This window comes from Neofelis nebulosa, chromosome 3 (assembly GCF_028018385.1).
Source record: "Neofelis nebulosa isolate mNeoNeb1 chromosome 3, mNeoNeb1.pri, whole genome shotgun sequence".
Lineage (NCBI taxonomy): Eukaryota > Metazoa > Chordata > Mammalia > Carnivora > Felidae > Neofelis > Neofelis nebulosa.
Window position 1 is genome coordinate 104,658,188 of NC_080784.1, and position 21,109 is coordinate 104,679,296.

The following is a 21,109-nucleotide window of genomic DNA, read 5'->3' on the forward strand; positions in this document are numbered from 1 at the left end:
CCATGCAGCTTCATATGCTATGCCTTTTCATGTGCTGTTTATTCTTTATGGAAACCCTTGCCTCCCCACATATTTGATGAACTGTCTGTTATGCCAATTCAAACTTTTCATTGTACCGTTAACCTCTCTCTCTAGTCCCACAGAGTGGCTCGAGCCCCTCCTGCTCTTTCCTGAACAATTTACCTTCCTAATAGGTCATTCATAGACTTTGTCATGTTGGGTGTTTAATCCTTTATGTATAAATATATCATCCCCACCAGTCAGACTTCTTGAGAATGAGGTATAAAATGTCACATGAAGTAGGTTTTTCTAGGAGGTATCAGTATGAAACAACACGTTTGATTTCATGAACCTTGATAAAGCTAGCTTTTCACTCAGCCTCTAGAGTCCATCCACAAGTAATTCTCAAAGTTTGCGGGGGAATCTCAGAGGTATACTCATAGATCCAGAGTCTTATCCTTTGTGTGGAAAGTGCCATTTGTTCTTGCCCATTCTGGTCTCCTAAATTATTGTCAATGGTTGTCAGGTGCTAACCTATCACTGCTACTTCTAGATGTCAGCTGTACCACCCTTGGGACTGCTATGGCACCACTCACTGTACTAAGTATGCCCAGCATGGGATATGGCCTCCAGGGTGCCAAATACAGCTAAACACTATTCCTGTCTCCACATCAGTGGGAAGGCTTTTTCTTTCCCAATTTTAGCTACACAGGAGGCTCCCAATGCTCCCTTACAGATCCAGTGTTTCACAGAGATATGTGTATGGTTTTCTATTTTGGGTGTTTTAGCTATCATCTACTGAGTGATTACTTTGGGCCACACTTTGAAAAGCATTTATATACAATCCTTACCCATCTATAGATGGGAATAATGAGGCTAAATCATTTTCCTACGGTCTAATGGAAATTGGACTCTGGACCTAAACTCAGTTCTATATATCCTGAATTGAACTTCCTGCTCTTAATTCCCTCTCCCTCACATAAATCATTTGGCAACTGGGCCATACCTCAAGCTATTATCAGGAGTGATGTTGTTGTCAGAGTAACCCCTCCTCTCTGGACTTGAAGCATATCCTTGGATCAAGCCACTGTGATGAATGAACAAGGCTGGGGTTCCCTGCCTCTGCCCTGAGGGCTCAGGAAGGTCAGTTTTCCCTCCTGGAAAACCAAGATGTTGTCCAGACAAGAATCTCCCTTTGTCCTTGCCCCAGCATCCAGGTATTCAGAGACAGCTGCACTCCCCCTACCCCTGCAGCAGGGACCAGTGAGCAACATGGTTTCTTGAGAAAATTCCCTTTTTCTGGCTCCATAGTATGAGGTAGGAGCTTCAGAGCAGGTCCTGGGAGTGGAGAAACTCTTTGTAGCTTTTGACCTACTTTTATCTTATCAAACAGTGTTTCAAACCCAGAAGGGAACATAACCCTCCCATATCATGAAGGGGAAACTGAGGCACTGAGGAGCAGCCCTTTGGATATGGTTCTTACAGCTTCCATCTGAGGCTTCCATCAGGGTCCCAGTGCTTCTGGCACCTTCTTGTCATCCTCTGGCCTAAGACAGAGTCAGAATGTGTGACCCTCCCCTGATAAAATGTTCCACAAAGACAAAAGCAAGCAAACAAACAAACTTGTGCTTTTACTCTCTCTATGAGTAAAGTTTGCCAAAAACAACCCCTGGGAGTCCTTTTTCATCCCAGTAGATTTCAGGCATATCTTTCTCAATTGTCGTCTGAAAGTATCTTCCAATATTTGACTCCTTGAGTAAACATAGTTTAATTTCCAGCTGGAATCTTGGCTGAGTTACTATTTACCCAAAAGCACTCTACAGGGGGACTTTTACATTCAAAACAAAATGAAAACTTTTACATTCTCACTGAGATATTGATAGAACTGGAAAAAGTATAAGAAAATTTCTTTTTGGTGTAAGACAAGAGTGAGCCAATGACAGAGTGACAGTTGGGGGTGTCTCTTGTTTTCCACTGGATGAAATAACAATAAGAACAATAGTACAGTATACTTCCTTTCCAGGAGCAGAAAATGAATTTCTTTATAAGTTTATGAGATGGGAAAAGTGTTGCTGAATGAAGGAGACATGTTTTAATGAAAGAACCTGAGACATATGTCAAGTTCCCTTTTTGCCCAACTACCTTTGCCAAGAATAAGAGGGAGGATTACTAGAAGATAAAATGAACAGACTGACTGTACTTTGAGGAAACAGAGAAACATTATTGATGACCATGAGAAACTCCATCAGTATGAGAGCATGCTGAGACAGTTGAAGTAGACGTTTGGCAAACAAAGGGCATCAAAAGTCTGGTAAACAAAAGAAAAATAATTGCCTAAGTAAGAAAAATATTCAAATTACAAAATGCATGTTGAGTACGAGTTACACTAAGCCAAGACACAATCCTAATGCTATGAGAAAATTAATATATGAATATTAATTTGGGACCCTATAATTGTAGGTCTTTAAATACAAAAGAAAATGAGAGAAGAATTAAAGTGTATTTTTTGGACAAATATATTTCCAGTAATTCTTTTTTTTTAAGTTTATTTATTTTGAGAGAGTGAGAGAGAGGGAAGGGGCAGACAGAGAGGGAGAGACAGACCCCCAAGCAGGCTTTGCACTATCAGCATGGAGCCTGACACGGGGCTGTATCTCATGAAACGTGAGATCATGACTGAGCTATAATCAAGAGTCAGATGCTTAACTGACTGAACCACCCAGGCACCCCTATTTCCAGTAATTCTTAGAAACAAGGATGCAACTTGGGAGTGAGAAAGAAAACTGTCCAAATTTTAATAAGATTCACTAGAATTGAATTTGCTTAAGAACCTTGTTTTGTCTCTGGATTCTATTTTGTTTTAACTGAGAGGCAGTACCCCAAATTGGCTTTTAGTAACTTTGCACAAGTTGAGGGAGGATTTCCCAGTAACTGAGGACAAATTCTAGATCCAGACATTCTTCCCAATGTAAAAAGCCCTGGGAAAATTCTTTTGATGATTCAGAGAGTAATATAAACTTATGACATTTGGAAAGATAATAAAGGAAAAACTTCCTGCAAAATACAGTAAGCTGACACACGTTTTCTGTAACCACATTGTTAAAAAAAAAAAAAAAAGCTAATTTCCTCTTCCTTATTTCCCTTTTTTTGAAAGCTAAGCTAGTATTCTTTATCAAAATACAATTTGGATGATCTAAATCTCGTTTTCTCATTTGTAAATTGGATTCTGATAAGAATACAAAGTGAGTGAAAAAGTAAAAGCATTTCATAAGTATAAAGAGCTAAACTAAACAAGCATAGCATTATTGCCATCACCATCACCATTATTTTTATGGTAGTAGGGCGACCTTGAACCCCCTCCATTTTTTTTCCATTTTTCTCATATAATGAGTAGCTTCTTTGAATCCCATTATCTAATTTCAGTAGTGATGGCTTTGGAATGTTTTAATCCTTTTTTTTCTTCATAACAGAAAAATATGTTGTTACATGAGTATTTGTTAACTCTTCATTAGGAAATGCCTGCACAGTTGGCTAGCTAAGTTCTGCCTGCATGTTCCCAGGCACAAAGAAGGCCTATCTTAGCTCAGCTGCCACACCTTGTGCTTGAAGCTCAGTGTTGGCAACCTGGGTGAAGTCACTTACATGAGCCATGTATCTTTCTCCATTTGTAAGTGCAGCTATTAGTTTTGAGTCTTCTAATTCTCAAAGTATAATCAAACTTCAAAACTAAACAGGTTAGTGGGTAAAGAAGCCAAGTTGTGTTTCCCAAAAATATTTCGAGTTAAATTGATTCCATGGCTAGTCTAAGACTTATTCCTTCTTCCATTAATAACAAGGATTTTTAAAGCCTTCCACAATGTATGATTATCAGGTACATGTCCAGATACAGAGATCTTGCTGTGTATGCCCATCTTGAACTCTATTTTATAGTAAAGTATATCACCTGGCACAACAGAAAATAGAGACACGGGTCTGTAAGCTAAAACTGCACTCTAAGATGCAAGAATTAACTCTTACAAAAGAAGGAAGGCAAAATCTCTCCCTAACATTTGAGAGGCATCCGTTTGGGGTAAGAGAAGTGAAGCAATAAACTGAAATGCTTTTGAGAAGGACACTCTTTTCCTTACTCAAATGTTGCTCATTCCATTGCTGGGAGGATTTGCCCCACGTTCCACAAGAAAGGGAGTTACAGAAAACTGGAAGATTCAGGTTGTCCTTGGAAAGATGGAAGCAATAGGTGGAAGAGTATTCTTTCTGCCTCAGTGAAAATAATAATTCTGGCAGCTCCAGTTTTGATCACTTGGGTCTGGAAGAACAGCATGACAACATGGGGTAAGAGTTGGGGTGGAGGCGGGGTGGCTGCTGGAGGAAGCCACCAAGACTTGGAGTGAAGAGTGACAACTGGATGGAAATTATAATTGATTTTATAATTCCAACTGATTAAAAGAATATAAGGTATCCAGGAGTCTGCAAAGAGAAGAAAGAGAGTTCAGAATCTCAGGGTTTCTACTGAACAGGTCAAAGGTGTTATCCTTCCTTTTAGAATTATTACTCTGCCTTTGATTGTCTTCTCCCACACTTGTATGATTTCAACAAGCAAATTTGAAAAAAAAAATTTAGATATGTCTTCTTTATTATGCAAGAAGAATAACATAAGCCTCTGGGTTAAGAAATTTGAAAACTTGTGATAGTATTAAAGAAGTGAAATATTTGGCTTCGGAGGTATTGTGAGTCATATGTTCGTAAGAGTTGTTAAGCAAATGTGTTCTTTATGTTCGTGATCTGTTTAGTTTTGTGACAGTTTGTAGATCACTCATAAGGACTTCTAAACCCTGCCTGGCTGGATTTTGGAATCCAATGTCTCAAAAGCCTTGTTTCTCAAGCAAGACTTCCCACTTCTAGTTTGGTTGATAACAACTTCTCACAAGTGTGGGAAAAGTACTAGCCAAGTGGGCACTGTCAGCTCTCACTGAAGAATGCTCATATCATTATAATGGCTACCTTCTAGATGAAATGTATTAAGACTTTTTTTACTTTATATTGTACTTGTGGGGAAAATAAGGCTCGACCCATAAAGTTTATAGATGTATTTTCCTACAGGATTCTGGGGTAAGTAGCAAAAACTGAGATCAATTCTTTTTTTTTTTTTTTTTTTTCCCTTTCAGTGAGGAAGCTTTACTTTTTAAAATACTTTTTTTTTAAATCACTAAAGAGCAATTAGAAAATATTTGCAATTTTTCAGACTAGCATATTTTCTTTTGAGTCAGGCTCATTTTCAGACAAACCTTCCTGATACACACTCTTTGCATCACCTGTGTTTCCACTGAGTTATCACCACAGGCTCCTCCGATTCCAGCATCATCTTTATATACACATGCTTTTTCTTAATTATACTTAGTTATATTTTTATTTAAGAATTGTATGTAAATCTATGTATATGATGTTGGAATGTATTGTCTCAAGAAGAAAGTAGTCTCTTCTACGTAAAATGTCCAAGCTAATTACTTGGTAATTATGAAATGACACAGAAACAATGTCATCATCAATGCAGTGGTCCCTCTGATCTTCAGATTTATAGTCAAAAAACAGAAAATATGCGAAAGACATGTCTGTTTTGTGCATCTTTATATCTTAGGACTTAGCATAGTCCCAAATCCACAGTTCATAATCAATAAATATTTATTATAAGAATATATACATGAATGAAACTGAGGTCAATGCATGAGCTAAGTAGGATAAAAATAAAGCAATCTGCATTCATATGGAGTGGTAAGGGAGAAGAGAAGAGAAAAGATTAAATTCAAGTCAGTTAACATCTCTAAATTTCAACTTAATCTTTGTTACCATCAAAGATACCTTTCCTGACAAGCTTATAGGGCTGTTATGAAGTTCAAATTAAAGCAAATAAAATGTTCCAAACCACAGAGCTCATGTGTGTGAAATTATATATATATATATATATATATATGTATGTATATATATACATATTTTTTTTTTCCTAAACTGAATTTACCTTTGGTCTAGGACCCCCATCCTATCTCATAGAAGATAATTTAATCTGGTTGGCTATAGGAAATGTCAGTCATTTTATTGTTTTCTCAGGCAATTTTATATTGCAAAACTTCTCTCCTCTCCCTCCTTCTCCCCATAATGGAACCTAGGGTCTGTGAAGCAGATTTTGTGACACAATCCAAGTGGAGTAGCATTGTCAGATGTAGAAATAAAAGTACAGGATACCCAGTTAACTTTGAATTTCATACAAACAACAAAATATTGGATGGGGCATAGTTACACATAAACAAAAACTATATCTGGAATCCAAATTTATCTGTAAGTCCTGTATTTTTTTGACAACTTTAGGGTGAAAACATTTAAGCTTCAATAACCCGCCATCTCACGATGCCATTGGGACTAATCTAAAGTACTCTTTATGGTCTTTTCATTGACCTATATCCTCACTGCAGTCACTCAAGCTTCCATACAATTCAACTCATCTCCTATCCTCAGAGCCATATGGTAAATATTCCATCTTCCTCAATTGACCACCTTTACATTCTTCTCAAGAAGGTAGCAAATTTCTGGTTCTGCTTCCATAGCACATTAGGGTTGACCTGTCTTAGGACCTCTCTACCTAGACATGCCACAAAATCTCAGCAAGGTACCATGATGGGATGGAGAAATTATCTTCAAGACTTGCCCTTTGCCCAGGCTTCACCCAAGGGTGAGGCTAAAGCTGTCTCTGCTTTTTGCTGTTCAATATGGGCAATTGGATACATGATGGATGAGTCCCCAGAAGTAGGGGAATGGGGCTCCATTTCTTCATGAGCACTCAAAACCATCCAGATACTCTTTTACTCTGATCTTCCTCGTTTCCCTCAGGCCATGAAACCACTTGAAAGGATAGCCACTTGAAAGGATTTTATGACATACACCTATACGTCCACAACCTCAGTGTTGCCACCAATGTTTTTCTCTACTTGTTTACCACACATCTATCCACTTAGTCACCCCTCTTTCCATCAATCAATCCACATTTGATTTTGGATCAATCAAATAAAATCCACATTATTTTCTGAGGTATTTCAAAATAAACTGCACGAAAGGAATTAGTCTTTAAATTTTTTTAACATAATTTTCAGGAAAAAAATGCTAGCTTTTGCAATTCAAAGCTTTGGTTTTCAAAGTTGGTTTTGGTCTCCAGAGTTTGGAGAGTCTATTTTGAAAATGACAGGTTGAACAGGGCTGTTTCTCCCTTTGCATTTACAGCAAATTTAATCAGTGCTGGAGACAAAAGATACCATTAACCAAGTAAACAAAGGAGTGGTTACATAAAACAAAGAGCAGTGTTCATTTGGAGGGATCATCAGTTAATACTTCAAGATATTAACTTGTCTCCTAAGATGTAAAAAGCACTGTGCACATTTAGGAAATATTACTGAAGATCACATTTATGCCTTTTAAGAATTCCCGCATAGTAGGACACCTAGCTGGTTCGGTCACTTAGTATCTGACTCTTGATATTGGCTCAGGTTGTGATCTCATGGTAGTGAGATCAAGCCCCAGGTCTGGCTCCATGCTGAGCTTGGAGCCTGCTTGGGATTCTCTCTTCCCCTCTCTCTCTGCCCCTCCACCACTTACACTCTTTCTCTCTCAAAATAAATAAATAAATAAACATTAAAAAAATAACAAATTTCCCCCATAGCTTGTACAATTATTTATATTGATTATTTATTAAATAGTAATCAAGAGTAAGAGAAAATTAAAGGGGGATTTTTATGGAGATAGATATAGATGATACAGATATAGATATAGATATAGATACATAGATATGGATAGGTAGAAAGATATACATAAATGATAGATAGAGAGATAGATCATATAACCAAAATAGGAAAGGGTAAAATATTTATACATAAAGAGAATAAAGTGAATAAAAAGTGAATGAAATAGAACAGTTTTAAAAAAATACATTGATATTCCTACTTGATCTTTTTTGATTTTGAGGCAAAGTGTATAACTTTGTATATCACTGTGGTTGTTATCCTCTGAACTGTATTACGAGAAGCAGAGGTGTGCTATGATTTCCTACTGAAAATTCATGCATAAACTGATTCATTCAATAAAAATGAACAGTATCACTACTCTGAACTCTGAAGGTACTATGTTAGTTCCCAATGTTCAAGTGATAAAAATTGAGCCTACTACCTTCAAGAAGCTTACAGCCTCACAGAAAAGAAAGGTACATAAAATTCATGACTGTTTTACTGTAAATACTGGAAGTGATACTTCACAGAGCACCCTGGGATCACAAAGGAGGAAGTAACTAACACTACTTTGGAGAGCCAAGGGAGACTCCAGAGGGGGACTGATGGTCAAACTGGCTCAGATCCTTTAATACTTTGTGCAGTGCTGAGAAATCTTCAGACATGGAAGTTGCATAAAGTCTGCAATTTTGTAAAGACTACAGACTAGCTGGCAAAAGTCAATTTGCCCGAAGATGTATCTGAGATGCACTAAAAACTAAAAGTGTATAGTGGAAACAGACTTCAAGCAACACTTGTAAATTGCATGAAAAAATTGCTTCAGAGTTACAAGCTGGAGCATAAGCATTTAGCCCCCATGAAGTTATAGGATTTGGGACTCCTCTCTCACCCAACTCTCTCAGTCCAAGCCCAGGCTTGGGGTCTGAAAGAGAGGTGATTTACTAGTTTTGAGGCTAAGAAGCTGAAATTCTGATCTTTATATCTTTCATAGTCTCTTAAGAAGGTAGCTGATTCAGGAATATTCTTGATTTAGTTTTTGGGTAGGGAGGGGCCATGATGTGTGTCTGAACATTATGTGCATGTGAGTAGGTACTAAAATAATTGGCATTATTTCAGATTTGAGAAATATGGAATGAACACAAGAGACAAAAATTATTGCCAATGAAGTTTACATTCTAATGGTTGAGAGCAACAAAGAAGAAAAATATATAGTGTCTTATATATAGTACTATGGGAAAATACAGCAGGAAAGGTAGATAGAAAATGCTGGGTTGGAGAGCAATTTTATATTGGGAGGTCAGGTAAGAACTCAAGAAACAGGTGACATTTAAGCAATCACCTATTGAAGGTGAAGGGATGAGCCATGTGGATATTTAGGAAAAAGAAGTTCTAAGCAGAGAGAACAAGGAGTGTGCATAACAGGCTCATGGGGCAGCAGTGTGGACAGGACACAGAGCAGAGTGAGCAAAGGGAAGAATACTGAGAAAGAGGCCAGAGAAGCACAGGCTACAGTGTATTTGGTCTTGTGGGCCACTCTACAGAGTTCTGCTTTCATCTCTGAGTGCGATGAGAAGTCACTGAAAGGTTTTGTGCAGAGAAGTGACATGAAATGGCGTGTTCTTAAAGACTCACAATAGCTACTATATTGATAATAGATGGAGGAAGGGAGCAAGAGTGGAAGCACAGAGGCTATTAGGTTATTGCAATAATCCATGTAAGGGATGCAGGTGGCTTGATCAGTCCAAAGATGCTAAGCGTCTTCCCAAGGTCACATAACTAGTAAACATAGAGGTAGGATGTGACACGAAATCAGATTTCAGCCCCTATTGGATGCTCTCAAAATTTTCATGTGAATAAAATCAGGACACAAACGCTAAAGTTCTCATTTTGAAAAAGTTATTAAAAGGCACGTTTATTTCACCTTGCCACTCTCTCATTAAATTGGGTCTTGTGCCAATGTGTTGCTCTCCTTTCTGGTATACTTTTGAAGTGCCTGCAAAAGGTTCAGATAAATTGGATGCAGGTTGTGTGAGAAAGAGTAATCAAATATATAAACTCCAAGATTTGTAATATAGGGCATGAAAGTCACCACTGACTGTAATGGGGAAGACAAGTTTTATGGGGAAGATCAGGAAATAGGTTTTACGCAAGCAGAGAAAGACGTAAATCCAGATAGACATGACAAGAAGACAATTAATATAGGAATCTTACTGATTCATTCTGAGTGCCCTAGATGAACTGATTGTTAAATATCTGGATTACCACACGCTGTTAAATATTTCAAATATTGTTTTTGATAATATCTACGAAGTGGTATTGCAGTTCTCAATCTCACTCATTTGTTACATAATGGATATATCGAGGTCTATTTTTATGAAAACGCTACTTAGATCATGTAAAATTCCTTTTCTCGAGGATCTTCAGTGGCTCCCCCTGGCCTATGCAATAATCTCAAAATTTCTTAATGTGAAATTTAAAGTCTTTCACAATTTGATCCTAATCAACTTTAGATGAGCTCTACTCTAGTTACAGTGGGCTCGTTACAGTTTGTCCACTTCCACTCCGTTTATGTTGTTCACATTATAGCAATATACCTCAGCTTTTACCATCTATCAAAATCCAATCCACCCTTCAAGGCCCAGCAGAAAGTACAGCTCCTTCCATAAGGATTAAGGCTGGGAGTGAGCTCTCTCTCTGAATTCTTGCAGGCAAGCGGATATATATTATGTGTATACATATTAATTTAATTGGAAGCAGGGACCTTTGCTTATTTTCCTTTGGCATCCATTCAGTGCCAAGTGAAACATAAATGATCAATGGTCCTTTTCTTTTTTCATATTATTTATTGCACAAATAATTTGATCAATGTCCCCCTATCTTTAAGATCATATTATTACCAGTAGTATCTAAGTTTTTATATGTGTTCTCACAAGTAGCAAGATGACACTATTAGGCCCCTAGGAGAAGGACACTATTACTATTCTCATTTTACAAATGTGGAAGTTGCACCTTAGAGGCCTTAAGCATCATGCCCAATGTCACGGGTAGTGAATGGGAGAGCCAACATACGAATCTAGATGACCTGAGTCAAGAGTCAGACCTTTTTGTCACCAGCCAAGGCTCTCAGTCCTGCCTGGATAACACACTCACCTAAAAATTCATGCAAATAGATTCAGGAAGCAAAAGAGGTTTTCAACCTTCATTCTAAAAGGATAATAAAAAAAGGGGGGGGTATGTTTATTTTACCTGATAAAGAATGCCTCCTAGCATTTGTAGAACTGTGATGATCTGTATTAGACTAGTTCTGAGAGAATTATCATCAACTCAGATGAGAGTTACAAACTAACTAGTGGCTGGTAGTTCCTTGGTCCTTTTTCTTCACCATATCTCTCTTTGTTAATTATTTTTCTCTGTGTAATATTTTAGTGACTTGAAAAATGAAGGCTCTTCAAAATCCCCTTGGAAACACATCTTTTTCTCTGAGAGTTATTGCAGCTAGTAAGACTTCTCACAAAACAAAGCTTGACTGAAAGCCAGACTCTTTTTTTTTTTTTTAGAAAGAGAGAGCATGAATGGGGGAGTGGGAGAGAAAGAGAGAGAGAGCGAATCTCAAGCAGACCCTACACTCAGGGTGGAGCCCAACACAAGGCTTGATCCTCTTACCATGGGATCATGACCTGAGCCAAAATCAGGGGTTGGATGCTCAACCAACTGAGCCACCCAGATACCCCTAAGAATCATACCCTTAAGTACATAGTACATGTAAGCGGGCTGGAGGTGAGGTAAGAAGGGTATATGTAACAGAAAATGTCCAGTTTATTTCTAAGACTGGCCTAGTGCAAGCTCCTATTTTCTCAATCCAAACATGGGGCTCTCCAGAAGAGTTATTGTTAATTCATAAATTACCACATGTCTCTCTGAAGCTAATAGAAAATCTGTTTGCTGTTAAACTGCATAGCAGAAGACACAAAGGAATTGTAATGAAAAATGTAATGGTATAGGATTTCCATTCAATGGAAGCCATCACACCACGCTGTGCTGAAACAGTTGAGTATGCATCAGGATATTGTACAGAGGAGACCCAAAAGACACCAAGGCCAAGCACTGTACTTTCTGTCAAGAAATGATCTTTCCAACTACTTTTCTAGGTTAATGTTACCATATCCACTGGGTTATTACTACCAAATACACAGATAAGGCTGAAAGGAACCTTGAACTACATCTATATATCTCTATCTCTATCTCTATCTCTATCTCTATCTCTATCTCTATATAACTATGTTGTGGGGGATAGCGTTTGGAAGAAAATATTTTATTTTTTTTTAATATTTATTTATTTTTGAGGGAGAGAGAGAGACCGAGTGGGAGCGGGGAGGGGCAAAGAGAGAGAGGGAGACACAGAATCTGAAGCAGGCTCCAGGCTTCGAGCTGTCAGCACGGAGCCCAACGTGGGGCTCAAACCCACAGACTGAGAAATCATGACCTGACCCAAAGTCAGCCGCCTAACCAACTGAGCCACCCAGGCACCCCTGGAAGAAACTATTTTCATGTTAGAGTTTTCTTTTTCTTTTTGGATGAGCAGGTTTTAGTGTTAATGAAGTGTCAGTCTCCAGGAAATCTCTGCTTATGTCCCCTAAAATCAGATCATATGTGAGTCATAACTCTTACTTTTAGAAATCAGAACAATTTGATTCCCACCTGCATTTTTGGATATTGCCTTAAGGAAATATCACTCCATTTCACAAGTGTACCCCCAAACCAGACCAAGAAACTAGCAAAAAACAAAACCATGTATACATACACACACACAGCAAAAAGTCTGTAAATGTGGCATGTAGATATTCATCAATTTATTCACTCAGCAGAATGTGTTGAATATGTGCTGTGTGTCACAGTACTGTAGATACGGAGGTGAACTTACAAACGTGTAAATAAACTATGTAAATTCTAAGTAAAGGCTCTGTCTGGTTGGTAAAAGGAGATCAAATAAGGTTATGGGGTAAGAGAAGCATTAGGCAGATTTCCCAGGTCAACTGGTTGGAGGGGGCCCAGACAGGGGAATGTTCCAGCCAGAGAAAGCAGTAGGTGGTAGGTACATGGCTTGTTTCAGGAAATGAAGGGGGTTCAGGATGGCTGGATCACAGGCAGAGTTAAAAAGTGGTGCTAGGGGGCGCCTGGGTGGCGCAGTCGGTTAAGCGTCCGACTTCAGCCAGGTCACGATCTCGCGGTCCGTGAGTTCGAGCCCCGCGTCAGGCTCTGGGCTGATGGCTCGGAGCCTGGAGCCTGCTTCCGATTCTGTGTCTCCCTCTCTCTCTGCCTCTCCCCCGTTCATGCTCTGTCTCTCTCTGTCCCCAAAATAAATAAAAAACGTTGAAAAAAAAAAAAAAAAAAGTGGTGCTAGATATGAAGTAGGAAAAAAAAAAAAAAGACAACAGCCACATCTTAGATACTCATCATTCTCTTTTAAAGAATTTGAATTTCAGGAATTGTAGGATTTATCCTGCATACAAGTGGCTATCTCATAGGAAGGTGTAAACAAAAATGTAAATTAAGTAATTGACTGTAAATTCTTTGTTTTCTTCCTTCAGCAACACATTCTTTTCTTTCTGCATTCCTGGCTCTACTGTGGTCCCTCTCCTCCAAGTCTGGAATGAGGTCTTCTGTTCTACCATGACTCATTTGTGTAGCTCCAAGCATCATCTTTGCACGCTTTTATCTGCATTACCCAGTATTTCATTACCTCAATACTGTATGAGTCAACTCATGAACACTAAAATATTAGTGCCAAAAAAACAAAAGATTGAACCGCAAATGGATCATGGAGAAATCTGGACTTAACAAACTACCATCAAGACAGTCTTAAACTTGAGAACCAAGCTTAAACTTTCTGCCAATATAAAACATTAGCTTTCCAAACAATGCCCATTTTTGCTGTAATGAATTTTCTCTTTTAGTTCCATAGGAATTAGTAGCACATACAGAATTACGTATGACTCATTAAGTTCCACACAGCTAAGCTCACAGTTAGAAGGCATTGCCAGAAAATCTTGCCTTCAGGGAAGCAAGTAACCGAGTTGTCAAAAAGTCAATAGTTACCTAACTCTCTGGGAAATACAATGAAGTTATGGCAGTCTGGCTACTGAGGAAAGACTTGGTTTGCCCAGGCTTTCTGTGGTAACTTCCTCCTCCAGTGGGAGAAACTGCCAGTAAAGGAAGAATGACAATTTACATACCATAGTGAGGCTAATCGGCCTCTCCCTTAGTCACAGCCTGCCTACTTGAGACATCCTGGGAAATCCCTATTTGGAAGAGAAGAAAAGTTAAAATCACAGATGCTGTGCTTATAACCTTATTCTGTGTAATTCATATACAGAGTCACTTCTGTTCATTTTTAATGAAAAACAATTGCTGTTATTTTCCACCATGAGTTAACAGTGCGGTCTTTTAAAAATTCTGTATATTTGGTTTCACTTTAAAAGATACCACAAGAGACATTTTCTTTCTCTTTTTCTTTCTGTCTTCCAAGACTCCAGGAAAAACAGCTTCCATGGCATGTTGCGTACAGGGCACAACTAGAATGAGTGCAGCAGAAAGTTCTTCGGAGCATGGAGAGGTAAGAATACATCTTTAGGGGATGAATTGACCATATATAGCATCAATTGCATTTTTAATGGTTAATTATGCAATGATGGATAAGAGTAGAAATGGCTACTTTGCTTTCTTTAGATAATAGCTGCTCTGTATTTTTTAAAACTTTTTTAAATGTTTATTTATCTATTTTTGAGAGAGAGAGAGAGAGAGAGAGAGAACACAAGCCTGGGAGGGGTAGAGAGAGAGAGAGAGAGAGAGAGAGAGAGAGAGAGAGAGAGAGAGAGAAATAAAATCTGAAGCAGGCTCCAGGCTCAGAGCTGTCAGCACAGAGCCCAACCTGGGGCTCAAGCTCACTAACAGGGGGATCATGACCTAAGCTGAAATTGGATGCTCAACGGACTGAGCCATCCAGGCATCCCTTTGCTTTGTATTTAATCAATGTTATTTAAGGAGGAAAAAGTATCTGGGTGACTGTTGCATTTTCTTTGATCCTTCTGAGCTCCCCAGTTCTGTGGGCTCCATATTTTGCTCTTGATTTAAAGAAATTTGGTTCAATATAAATTTCAAAAAGAATATTTGTACAGTTGGAAATAGAATACAATATAGCAATAAAGTATCCCTAGTAAAATATTTATGGATGTACAATGAATACCATAGTTTTTGTTTGGTTACTGGTTACTGCAACACTTACCCAACTGAATGAATGAATGAATGAATGAATGTTCTTTCTTAAAGTTCTATTTCGAGATAAGCCAAGATATAATAGCAAATTAAGGGAACTCTTTTGTTCTTTAGATACTTAATTTAGCGTGTCAGGATTTGAATATCTTAGAAGTTGGTCCAGGTGTTATGGTAAATGAGAAAGAAATGCCCAGACACTTTAAACACACATTGCACCATATAAGGAATAATTGTTCTGTAAGTGGGTCCCTTAGTAGAACTAATGACTAAAAATCTTTGTGTTTATTGAAACATCAGACACCTTCATTAGCAACTGGAAAGCAAAGCAAATACAAATGAAAAATTTCCCCAAATTTTGTGTTTGATTGACTTTGTTCCATTTTTTTTTTTTAATTTTTTTTTTTTTCAACGCTTTTTATTTATTTTTGGGACAGAGAGAGACAGAGCATGAATGGGGGAGGGGCAGAGAGAGAGGGACACACAGAATCGGAAACAGGCTCCAGGCTCCGAGCCATCAGCCCAGAGCCTGACGCGGGGCTCGAACTCACGGACCGCGAGATCGTGACCTGGCTGAAGTCGGACGCTTAACCGACTGCGCCACCCAGGCGCCCCGACTTTGTTCCATTTTAATACATACCTGAGACATATGAACCATAGTAAAATAAATGTTGATTAATCTCCAGAGAAACTCCTGGTGATACATTTATGGCTTTTAAACAATTCTTATTACTGTGCTTTCTCTCTCTCACTTGCAGATTTAGTATCTAGCTTTTCAGTAACTTTTATTTATAAATAAAAAATCAAAGTCCAAAAGTTTTAGTATTTCTTTCCAGAGAAAGTTATATATGGCAAAAAAAAAAAAAAAAAAAAAATGCACAGTATATAATTAATCTTAATCTGGATTCCCCGAAGGTTAAATCATACAAATGTTTGCTAGACACAGATTTTTTTGTCTCTATCACAAATAGCAAGGGAACTTTTTAAGGACCCCAAATCTGTGTTCCCAAGAAAGGTCTGCAATAGGAGAACCTTGAACTTTAGTGTGAATCACTATAACCTCTGAAATTTATTTAAAGTAGAGAAGGGATAAATACACTGAGCACAGAGGATTTTTAGGGCAGTGAAACTATCCTATATGATACTATAATGTCATTAAACATTTGTTCAAACTCATAGAATGTACAACACTAAGAATGAACCCTGAAGGCAACTATGGATTTGTGTGATGTGTCAGTAACTATTCATCAATTGTAACAAATGTAACACTCTGGTGGGAGATGTTGATAAAGGTGTAGGTGTGGAGGTAGAAGGCATATGGGAAAACTCTGTCACCTTCTGCTAGATTTTCTTGTGAACTTAAAACTGCTCTAAAAAAATAAAGTCTATTAAAAAAAATGGAGGCGCTACAATTCCCTTTTCAGAAATTCTTTTTCAGTGTTCGTGGTGCCCTACATTTAGCACGCTTCCATAGTGACTTCTATGTGTTCTTATAGTAAGAACCACCGATCTGGAATCTGGTCTCACTGTATCTCTGCTTTGCTGAGCTCAGGTTACACAACATACAGTTGGCTCACAGCATTTTCCAGATCAAAGGTACCTAATAGTCAATCTGTTCTAATCCAGAATGAGTCTAGACTTCCTAAAAAAGGGAAAGCCCAATTTTAAGACCCAACATATTTGTCACCTGGACTTTGATGTTACTTCTGGAACTCAGCCAAACCAGCTTCTTGAGGTCAGAAGCAAATAGAATAATTCTGAATTTATAGACACATGGAAGAATATCTTTTAAAATGAGGTCTTAGGGGCACCTGGGTGGCTCAATCAGTTGAGTGTCCGACTTCAGCTCAGGTCATGATCTCACAGCTCCTGAGTTCAAATCCCACATCAGGCTCTGTGCCAACAGCTCAGAGCTTGGAGCCTGCTTCAGATTCTGTCTCCCTCTCTTTCTGCCCCTCCCCTGCTCATGCTCTCTCTGTCTCAAAAATAAGTAAACATTAAAAAAAAATTAAAAATAAAATAAGGTCTTAACTGTACATGGGTCTAGGAAGAAGCTAAGAAAACTAAGGGCAGCTTCTATAAAGATGTAACATATGATCCAGCCCTAAAATATTGAGTGAGACATAGGTAAGCAGAGAAAAGATAGAAAAATAGTTTTATAAATCATTTCTAATGAAAAAAGTCCTTGAAACCCCATGATGATTGTAAAAGAACACTCCCTGTAAGTGCTTTGGCAAAAGCCAACATGTTTTGAAAATATTTAATTGTTCATGGATATCTTTAATTAATTTCCATAACTATTGAGCTTGAAACTAAGTAGCAGATTTAGGACTACCCTCATCACCAGATTTGTTGTACTGTTTATATGACTCAGAGATGAGATGGTAACAAGACTATTGAGTTACTATAGAGAAAACAGCACTTAAGTGAGCTTTGTTGGTGGTCCATTTAGACAGATGGCCCACAGTTTCCAGAGCATTTGTGCTTTCTTTAAATAAATACCCCCAACACTGAGAGGGAAAAAAAAAAAAAACTGAAAAGAAAGGTGGTTAACTTTTTCGTTGTGCCAATGATTTATTATTTAAACTTATAACCTACTGGCTTTATTCAAAGGGCTGGTTAAAATTGCACAATACCAGATAATCTATGTCAATCTCTCTATAACATCATTGTATGAAGGACACTGAGGTAGCTAGTTCATTACAGTCTTAGAATGGATTTGCTGCCTTTTAGTTTTATGTCTTTGTCTGTTTTTCATGATGATTCTGTCATTCCTCTGATTTTTGTCAGGGCCACTCTTCAGATATGGACATGTCTACAGAAATGACATTTTAGAAATGTTTATTACTATGTAAATACCCAAAATGTATCCATGAAACTTACCTGATTTCCATAAGCATTATACTCTGAATTTCCATTTTTTGGGAAAAGGATTGAAATCGAAACTCATAAAATCCTAATTTCTTGTTTGACTAATGTATACATTTATAATTTATTAGAGAATTATTTTGTTAATTCATATAAAGGAATTTGAAATATAATATAATGCTTCTTCATCAACAGTTCTCTATGAAGGAATAATGGTGTGAGGATTGTTAGCCCTAGAATAAGATATTTTTATAAATCACAATAGGAGAGTTAGCCAAATGCATAGAGTTTGTGAAGGACAACATTTCTCCTGCTTATTTTATAGAAGATTTTGTTTCACAATTTCTCTTTCTTTTTTTTTTTTTTTGTTTTTGTTTTTGTTTTTTTTGTTTTAAGCATGAACAATCATCAAGCAGAAAGAACTTGACAAGTTCTCTTGAACAAAAGATAAGGTGCTTGGAAAAACAGAGAAAAGAGGTAATTTACAAATATTAGCTGAAGCAACATGTATCATGAGTTAATGCTGAGAATAAAATAGAGTCTAGAGTCTTTTATTTTTGTTATTGGGTCACAGTATTTATCTCTAGGATTTTGGACTGCATTATTTTGAGAGGAAGTACTTTTTTCTTATTCACCTACATTTCTCTTACCCAGTCTTTCAGTGTTTGTGTAAATGAGTGAAAAATGACAAAGTCATAAATCTAATAATTATCTTAATTTTTCTCAAAACTTAGATGTTTCCTCCACATGGACTATGTGAGCTTATCATCTGTGCCTTATGCCTTGCAACTTGACATACCTTGAAACTCAAACTGTCAAAGGCTTTAGGTGTAATTGACTTAGGCACTATGATTTCATGAGCTGGGTATCCAGCCACATAGGGGTTAAGGAGCATTATTGAAAAAATTTTTTTTTGTTGTTTATAAAATGCCATTAGGAATGTGATGGATATTATTATGAGTTCTGTTTTTCTGAGTTTAATGAATGTTAGAACCTCTTTATTCTTCTTGAAGATGAAGAAGTGAAAAGTGTAACAATTTTAACAGTGTATGTTGTCAAATTTTAAATTAGTTTCCTAAACCATTGTATATCTTTTATCCTTCATGTTCTTCTGTATGGTGCCTTCTACTCCTCTTTGATATTACATAAAATATTGTATCCTTCTGGAAAATTATTGAACTATAGCAGGGTAATGTTACCATGGCATAGAAATGTTAATCCTTAAAATGCCAACAGATAAGATATCTTTATATAATAATATAATATAGTCTATACTAAATACCCATAGCTATTTCCAGCATAAGATTTACCTAGGGACTGGGTGTCTGGATTAGATATTTTGTTTTATAATTAGGAGACTATGTTGCTTCCTTTTAGTCCTTGTAACTATCTTCTCAATCTCTGTCTCATATTGAAAGTGTTGGAATTTCTCTTGATGTAGGAAGTTACAGGCTTCCCTTACAAGAAAACTAAAACACAGGACATAGTTTTTTTTCTTCCTTTTATTTAGCACATAATTTTAAAGCTTCTAAATTGCAGCCTAAATTATTTCTAAATATTCTTATGACAAAACTATTATTCCTTGAAAATTTATAATTTCAAAACGGTGATATTATCCATTCATTACATATACATTACAAGTCATGTGTTGATTTTAAAAAGCACAATATTGCAAGCACATGATGGTAAGTTATCAGGATTTGGAATTCATTAATATAAATTCTGCTTTAGAAAAGCTAGAAGAAATATTTAATTATAATAATCAGTGTAAGCACACAGAAAAATATGGAAAGGTTTGAAAAAAGACCCTCATATATTAATAAATCTTACAGAAAACCATCAATACTCCCAAAGTTTTACTGGATTTTGATTGTATTAAACAAAGATGAAAATTTCAAATAACAAGCAAAGTTGAAAGTTCTAATAACAGTTCAGCTGACTAGTCAAGATATACGTAAGGCTAAATGGTTTTTCATATGTTAGCCAGTTATGCAAAGAGGGAGTGTGCTCAGTTCAATCGTCCCAGCCCTACAAGAACTTGGTGGAAGGAATACTGTGTTCAACCGTGGCTTGCAAGTCTTACTAGCCCCCCAAAAGTGATTTCATTTTGGCCAAATTTCCAAATGGGCAGAAATCCATATTGATTCACCAAATTTTAATAATTTCAGCTCCTGGAAGTTAACCAGCAATGGGATCAGCAATTTAGAAGTATGAAAGAGTTATATGAACGAAAGGTAAACACCTCTCTGTTTAGTATTTGCTTTAGATCAGTAAGCTGGGGGACCAAGTCTGTGAAGATTCTCACTGGTTTCAGCTGAAGGAGACATGTGGCTAGCCAACTGTTGAAAAAATGATGGGTGGGGGGGTAGGGAGAAGGTGCTGAGTGCATTATTGGTCTCTTGGTACTGAAGATTAGTGAAGGATATCAGTGAATTATCTTGAGCATGGCAAAAAAAAAAAAAAAGGTACTAAAAATAGCCTTTAGCCTCTGGCGATGTCTCTAGAGTTCTTATGCACATTCATCATAGCTCATGGAATAACCTGTTTTGGATTTGTTACTAGCAGCCATAAATACACAAAGTTATATGTGAGGTAGGATATGGCTTAAAGTTCATACTGTTTTACACGAGGCCATTTCTCTAATTCTTTAATTAGTTGGCATAAGCTTTTTCCACAGATAAAGAAATGAACAATGGTAGCAGTGACAGTGTGAGGGGAAGTGGGGCATTCCCTCTTCCCCCTACAGCATATTGTCTGTCAAGAATCTTTTGCTTTGATGAGAAAGAACTTTTTGGAGAGAATATCTTTTAATAGGTCAAAGTCAATTTGTAATTTAAATTATTCCACGTTCAAAAATAGAGAAAAGGAGAAAGTAAATTCCCCTAAATAATTCAGAATTAAGAAACCTGACCACAAGTGAGTAACAGAGCAGTATTGCTCTCTTCTTCCCCATTTTGATACACTGAAGCATTAAATTTAGTAAGTGCAGGATAATGCTCCCACTACAGCAGGCCTGTTATATTCAGTCTGGGGCAGCTTTGGGGTCTCCAAATTTTAAAGAACATGGTCCCAGAGAAAATGTGTAAGCTGCTCAGGAAGAATGGCCTGCAGGTTTGTGAAGACCTTTGGTTAACAGTGGGCCTAATTCCCATCTTTGATAAAACACCCTTTTCTAAGGCCTCTCTTACTGGACCGTCATCGCTCTGAGA

At 37.3% G+C, this 21,109-nt stretch overlaps 1 protein-coding gene and 1 long non-coding RNA gene across 4 annotated transcripts in view; one reads left to right on the forward strand and one right to left on the reverse strand.

Moving 5' to 3' along the window:
• The window catches only part of TNIP3 (TNFAIP3 interacting protein 3), a 92,114-nt gene that overhangs the window by 40,818 nt on the left and 30,187 nt on the right, over positions 1-21,109 (forward strand). For both annotated transcript variants that reach the window (XM_058721489.1, XM_058721488.1), the window contains 3 exons: positions 14,290-14,376; positions 18,297-18,377; positions 20,069-20,134. In XM_058721489.1, the coding sequence (XP_058577472.1) occupies positions 14,290-14,376; positions 18,297-18,377; positions 20,069-20,134 (234 nt within the window). The remainder of the gene's footprint in view (positions 1-14,289; positions 14,377-18,296; positions 18,378-20,068; positions 20,135-21,109) is intronic.
• LOC131507129 (uncharacterized) overlaps positions 1-21,109 on the reverse strand; it is a 47,051-nt gene that overhangs the window by 25,463 nt on the left and 479 nt on the right. For both annotated transcript variants that reach the window (XR_009259344.1, XR_009259343.1), the window contains exon 2: positions 13,997-14,062. This is a non-coding gene — a long non-coding RNA (uncharacterized LOC131507129). The remainder of the gene's footprint in view (positions 1-13,996; positions 14,063-21,109) is intronic.